The sequence below is a fragment of the Eubalaena glacialis genome, chromosome 2 (genome assembly GCF_028564815.1).
Source record: "Eubalaena glacialis isolate mEubGla1 chromosome 2, mEubGla1.1.hap2.+ XY, whole genome shotgun sequence".
Taxonomy (NCBI): Eukaryota; Metazoa; Chordata; class Mammalia; order Artiodactyla; family Balaenidae; genus Eubalaena; species Eubalaena glacialis.
The window spans coordinates 118,459,341-118,466,637 of NC_083717.1; the positions used below are offsets into that span (position 1 = coordinate 118,459,341).

The 7,297-nt window shown below is 38.2% G+C and overlaps 1 protein-coding gene across 1 annotated transcript; it reads left to right on the forward strand.

Moving 5' to 3' along the window:
• The first annotated feature begins 4,058 nt into the window (after positions 1–4,058).
• LOC133085325 (olfactory receptor 11H7-like) lies at positions 4,059–6,798 on the forward strand. Its single transcript, XM_061182309.1, is given in 3 exon segments — positions 4,059–4,069; positions 5,851–5,909; positions 5,912–6,798. Coding segments are annotated over 2 exon segments (936 nt in total). The 5' UTR covers positions 4,059–4,069; positions 5,851–5,860.
• The last annotated feature ends 499 nt before the right edge of the window (positions 6,799–7,297 follow it).

Consider the following 7,297-nt stretch of genomic DNA (forward strand, 5'->3'; position numbering starts at 1 on the left):
TCCTCTCCCAGTAACCTGTCCCACTCTCTACCTCCCTTCCCAAACTCAGATCAGTTCTTTAGAGGAAGATTATCACCACAAAGAGGAAAATTTTCCTGGCTTCTCTTGGATATTTATCCAGACCTCTGTGTGTCACTAGTTAAACCACTGGGAGAAATATAAACAAATATAGGTAGGATTAGATCCATGCACAGAAATACATGCACAGGGAACTAGGTGCCTCCCAGTGAGCACACTGGGGAATCATGGATCCTATTCAGGAGAGACCTGTAAACTCTTAATAATCACTGACATGAAAAATACATTTCATTTGGTTCAGAATACTAAAGGAAGCAAGTCTCTGGAGCCACAAATGCGGCTCTCCATCCATGAATGAGCTTTTTAGATTGGGTAATGAGGACAATCTTGTAGCTAGAGATGCTCTCACATCCTCCTCTTGGAGACAGAAACACCACCAGGTATGTAAGGAATGTCTGCCTGCATCAGTGCATCACTCCTACTGTACACCCACTGCTGTAAGAGCATGCTATTCTTCTGTAAATCTGTTTGTTCCTTTGTTCTTTGTAGGAACAATGTGTTAGGGCCTGCAGGTCTCTTCTCCCAACATACTTCTACGGAGTTCTTAGTGAAATACTCACAATAAGGGCTCACTCTGGTATCACAGAGTTCCCACTATACAACTCACTTAAGGAAAATAGTGTTCAAATGTCTTGGATATTTTGGAGGGGCATTAAATATCCTTCAGTTAGAATGTAGCCTGAGTCTTGAACCACTTTCTTTCTAGTATTGGTCAGTGAAGTTTTGATTGGCAAATATCCTTCAGCAAGAGCAATTAAAGCAGGCTGTTCTTATTCTTTCAGAGTTGTTGGCAAGTGACAAGTGGCAAGTAGAAACTGAGAAAGAAGAAGACCAGCAGACTCTCTTGTCCTTTGGATTTATCTACAGATTAACCTTAAAATATTAATATTTAAAGAAAGAAGAATCCTTGCAATTACAATTTTTAAAGTGCTCTCCTCTGAGCAAGTGGCTTAAATCCTAAGCAAGTGGTTGGGTTTATAGAGGAGGATCTGGCTTCCTTATTAGTTAATACAGAAAGAATTGCCCAGGTTCCTTTTTCCGCCTCTTCTCTCCAACTGTTCATTTTGTTGTATCACTTGAGGTGAATAGAAAGATGAAAGAGGTGGATTTAACTTTATCATTTGAGGGCTTAATGCGCTACAATTTAAATTCAACATTCAACTTTTTTTATTGCAAGCCTAGTAACTATGTTTTCCAGCCAAAATGACAGCATGTGGTCTGGCAAATATAGGTATAGTTATAGAAAGCATATTTGAAATTATAACTCTCCTATAAATTTTGATACATACAGTCATTATAATTATAGTCCATTAACTAAATCGCTTGGACAAAAGTTAAATTTTCATGTTTATTAGTCAAGTTTATTAGAGGCAGTCTTTCTCAACATTCTAAAAATATTGTTATTCAATACAAATATCCAAAGTTACCCTGGCAATAAAACATTTATCCTCTGAGTTTGCTCCAAGTTTGATCAAATACTTAGAGGCAGGCCTCCTGCACTCTGAAGACTGTATAAACTGCAAAAGGATGAAATTTCGTGAGTATCTTAACAATGACATTAATAAATAACATAGCCAATTATCCTATTTTTGTAGTTAATATATAACTAAATTTAAAATATTGATGGTCAAAAAATCTACAAACAATAAATGCTGGAGAGGGTGTGGAGAAAAGGGAACCCCCTTGCACTGTTGTTGGGAATGTAAATTGATACAGCCACTATGGAGAACAGTATGGAGGTTCCTTAAAAAACTAAAAATAGAACTACCATACAACCCAGCAATCCCACTACTGGGCATATACGCTGAGAAAACCATAATTCAAAAACAGTCATGTACCAAAATGTTCATTGCAGCTCTATTTACAATAGCCAGGACATGAAAGCAACCTAAGTGTCCATCAACAGATGAATGGATAAAGAAGATGTGGCACATATATACAATGGAATATTACTCAGCCATAAAAAGGAACGAAACTGAGTTATTTGTAGTGAGGTGGATGAACCCAGAGACTGTCATTCAGAGTGAAGTAAGTCAGAAAGAGAAAAACAAATATCGTATGCTAACACATATATATGGAATCTAAAAAAAAAAAAAAAGGTCATGAAGAACCTAGGGGCAAGACGGGAATAAAGATGCAGACCTACTAGAGAATGGACTTGAGGATACGGGGAGGGGGAAGGGTAAGCTAGGACGAAGTGAGAGAGTGGCATGGACATATATACACTACCAAACGTAAAATAGATAGCTAGTGGGAAGCAGTCACATAGCACAGGGAGATCAGCTCGGTGCTTTGTGACCACGTAGAGGGGTGGGATAGGGAGGGTGGGAGGGAGGGAGATGCAAGAGGGAAGAGATATGGGGACATATGTATATGTATAACTGATTCACTTTGTTATAAAGCAGAAACTAACACACCATTGTAAAGCAATTATACTCCAATAAAGATGTTAAAAAAAAAATCACATACTCTGTTTGAAACACACAGGCTTAAGGAGACCATAGGGTTCCCCCAGAGTCAACGTAGCACATTATTTCTAATAATCCCTAAGAGCCAACTTATCAGAAATATTAATGAAACCCCCAGGCAAGAAGTAAGAAGGTCCCTAGGGGAAGCATGGAAAGTTATAAGATCTCATTTAAGAAAGAGATACCTGAGAATTCTCAACAGTGGCTAAAATGATGCATAAATGAAGACCAGCACATAGTTACAACATACTCTGTAGGAAAGAGGCCACTAGAATCTTATGGTGCAAGGGAAGTAAAATAAGTTATGCATGAAGCTCTCCCATAGGGCTTCCACATTAAAGCCAGTGAAGGAGAGGGACTTCCCTGGCAGTCCAGTGGTTGAGACTCCACGCTTCCACTGCAAGGTGCACGGGTTCAATCCCTGGTTGGGGAACTAAGACCCCGTATGCTGCACAGTGTAGCCAAAAAAATTTTTTTTTATTTTTAATATTAAAAAATAAAAATAAAGCCAGCAAAGGGGAGAATCTATGGACTCCCCAGGATGACCTAGGAAAGCTTCGTGCTATATAGGAGATATCTTCCCTGCTGGGCAATGCTGCTATTATACAGCACAGGTGGGTCTAGTCACCTATACATCTGTACATTTGATATGCTCAAGAGGTTGAGTATCAAAGAATATTGGTTTCTCTTTCAGCTCAAGAACAAAAAAAAAAATCTCTCAGAGAATTTAGATCACCATGGAACTCACACTCTCCAAAATAAGTGCACTAAATGGTACCAAAGTCATCCACGGGTCTTCCCCTTTTCAGGAAGTGGCTGGGCCACCAGGAATGGTATGACTTTTATAGATATTTTGAACAAAACAGTATGAAACTAGCTCCATCCACTGCAGCTAAACCCAAGAAAAAATAGAACATTTTTTTGGTATCCTCTTTCAGCTCTCCCCTCTTTGTCCACCCTATTACTCATCTGCAACTTCAGGAAAAGTGGCATTAAAAAATTTTTTTAACAATAAAATCAAATCAGTGTGTATGAGGACTAAGATTCACATAGGGTTTAATGGTGAATATATTAAGAACTGCTTCTTACAATTATGTCGGAAATTATCTGTGAAATTCATTTACAATGTTTTCACTACAGTTGACTGATAGTTTTTCTGTGAGATTTGTTTTTTAATTTTAATGTCAAAAAAGTGGTCTATAGCTCAAATACTTGAAGCTAAGTCTTGTGCGTTTTGATTTTGAGCCGAAGTCTGTGACTCTGAGACTATGAATTCAAGTCATTGTTGCTGCTATTCCAGGGGTAATTGGCTACTCTCTGCATCACTGCTTTCTTGTCTTGTTGAGAAGAGCAGGCACTAGACTGGAAAGCATGGAGTTCCCATAGTGGGGAGCCATCTTTTCAGATGTCTCACCAAAATGAGCATCAATGCAAGTTAGTTTAGTTCTTCATAATCATCCCAGTTTTAAAAATTAAAAAGAATTTATCTTCATCTTTCAGTTTCCTTCTCTTCTTGGTTTCTTGTCCACAAGACTACAAACTGCTCAGACATAACCATCTCAACAGGAAGCTTATGCTTGCTTCTTGATGAGTAGGTTCATAGTTCCTAATTTTTTATGCATTTTATGTATTACTAATTTAATGAGCCTGCAACATGTGTATCATTATAAATATGTTTATCTTATTTAATATAACGTCACTGAAGAGAAGGAATTTTTTCTATTTGATTGTGTTAAATGAGTACTATAAATATTCTATATATATCACTATCAAAATTATTTTTAAGGAAAATTTCCTCTTATCAGTCAAAAAAAAAATTAAAAGTGTCTTGTTAAAAGATGTCTGGGGCTTCCCTGGTGGCGCAGTGGTTGAGAATCTGCCTGCCAATGCAGGGGACATGGGTTCGAGCCCCGGTCTGGGAGGATCCCACATGCCGCGGAGCAACTGGGCCCGTGAGCCACAATTACTGAGCCTGCGCGTCTGGAGCCTGTGCTCCGCAACAAGAGAGGCCACGATGGTGAGAGGCCCGCGCACCGTGATGAAGAGTGGCCCCCGCTTGCCACAACTGGAGAGAGCCCTCGCACAGAAACGAAGACCCAGCACAGCCATAAATAAATAAATAAAAAGCCAGACCCTTAGCTCTTTTAAAAAAAAAAAAAAAAAAAAAGATGTCTGAAGATTTCATTATGTTAAAGCTATCATTGTGATCTTTATTCTGAGTTGTACTGGGTTGGCCAAAAAGCTCATTTGAGTTTTTCCGTAAGATGTTATGGAAAAACCCAAACGAACTTTTTGGCCAACCCAATATTTGGTACTTAAAAAGACATCTTCTTTAGTGATGGTGTTCTAAAGGAAATAAGGACAAATTTTGGAATATGGGTAAATAATTATTTTTGAAACATCTTTGATTCTCTCGTTTTCTGTTATTTTGAAAATTGGGAGCTATTGTTTAAATAGACTAAAGTAAAATCTTCCAAATAGTGAATTTTAAGGGAAACTTGTGGCAGCAGTAAGAAGAGCTTTCGAAGAAAATCTCTTGGTTATTTTAATTTTCTTCTCCAATACATCTCATATGTTATATTCATCTTTAATTACATATATTTTAAATGTATATGAAGCATGATAAATTACCATGTGAAATTAATCATCATGGGGTGAATAATAGTGACTTTTCATTGCTATAAACAAAAGGTTAAATACTGAATTGTAAATGAGCCGTGATGCAATATAAATGCCTTAAAATAGAAAATAGCAAAATATATAAATAATTTATTATCTGAATATCCTTTTTTATTTTCTTCTGGTATCATGGGGGAAAAATGATAGAAAATCTCCTAGTGGAAATAGCTGAAGAGAGAGAGAGAGAATCTGAAATAATGTCAAAGCTCAAATCACTGAAATCTGTAGAAAGTGTCAGATTCAAATCTGTTTTTAAATGACAGCATATGTGTACTCTCATTTTGAAGTGAACGGCATTAATTGCCATATATGAAGCTTTTACTAAAAAAAATTAGACATAAGACAAACCATTTTTGCCTCATTTCAAGACTTCTTTATATGAAAAGAAGATGAAATTTAACTGATTTGGTCCACTGGCAAAGAAAGTTCAAGCAGCCTAGAATTGTACACTTACAAAGAATCAGGGCCAAAGGGCTTATTCAGAATAGGACAGGATTTATTCAAGACTTGTTTTAGAATATTTGATACATTTGCCTGAATGAATCAAACTCCCTGTCCCAAGAAAAATTTCAAATGCCGCAGCAGTGAAGTGATCTGTCATTATCTATCTGTCTTCTCTCCACAGTCTGAGGACCATGAATAAGTCAGGGGTATCTACTGTGACACAGTTTGTCTTGTTGGGCTTTCCTGGAAAATGCAGATCATCTTTTTCTCAATGATTCTCTTTGTCTACATCTTGACTCTAACTGGGAATATGGCCATCATTTGTGCCGTGAAGTGGGACCACCGACTCCGTACCCCTATGTACATGTTCCTGGCCAACTTCTCCTTCCTAGAGATGTGGTATATGACCTGCACAGTCCCCAGTATGATGGTCAATTTTCTTTCCAAAACCAAGACCATATCCTTCTCTGGTTGCTTCACTCAATTCTACTTCTTCTTTTCCCTGGGCACAACTGAATGCTTCTTCTTCTGCGTCATGGCTTACGATCACTACCTGGCCATCTGTCGTCCACTGCACTATACCTCCATCATGACTGGGCAGCTCTGTGCCAGTCTAGTGTTTCTTTGTTGGCTCACTGGTTTCCTGGGACATTCAATTCCTATTTTCTTCATTTCTCAACTACCTTTTTGCGGTCCCAACATCGTTGATCACTTTCTGTGTGAGATGGACCCACTGATGGCATTGTCCTGTGCCCACTCACCCATCGTAGAGCATGTATTCCATTCTGTGAGCTCTCTTATCATCGTTATCACCATTGTGTACATCCTTGGGTCCTATACCTTGGTGCTCAGAGCTGTGCTTCAGGTTCCTTCTTCAGCTGGGCAGCAAAAGGCCTTCTCTACCTGTGGATCCCACTTAATTGTAGTGCCTCTGTTCTATGGAGCCATTATGGTGATGTATGTGAGCCCCACACCTGGCAACTCAGTTGCTATGCATAAGATCATCACACTGATATACTCTGTAGTGACACCAGTCTTAAATCCCCTCCTATACAGCCTACACAACAGGGACATGAAATTTGCCCTCCATCAGATCCTTTGTGGAATGAGAATTATCCAAACCTTATGAAAAGGTTTTTGTGAAACCCGATGACTCTCTTTCTGCAAGTGGAAAAATAATCCTCTTCTTCCAATCCAAACTGATTTGGCTTTATTCATAACCATCACGGTCCTTTTGTAAACAGTGAAATTCATCACGTATTTGATTATATTTTGATGTGCTTTTAGTTTCATGAATGTGTTTCCATAGGAAGAGATTGCCACCTGACACACGGTAAAAATAACTCTTAAAAAAATCTTTATATTTGCCTCCAGGAAGATTTTGACTTTTTCAATGTGTAATCTCTGTCCCACAACTTTAAGAGATATGAATCAAATTGGTTATTTGCTTACATGGCTGTCTAACGCTTTGTTTAAAAGACACATAACATATAAAATGCCTGTTTTCCTGAATTTTTGGCAGAAACCCCACACATCAATGTTGGATACACTAAGAGATTGTTAAGCCAGAGTCACAATTCTTAGTTCATCATCCTCATTAACAGTATACAAGGGGAGGCTAGAAGTTT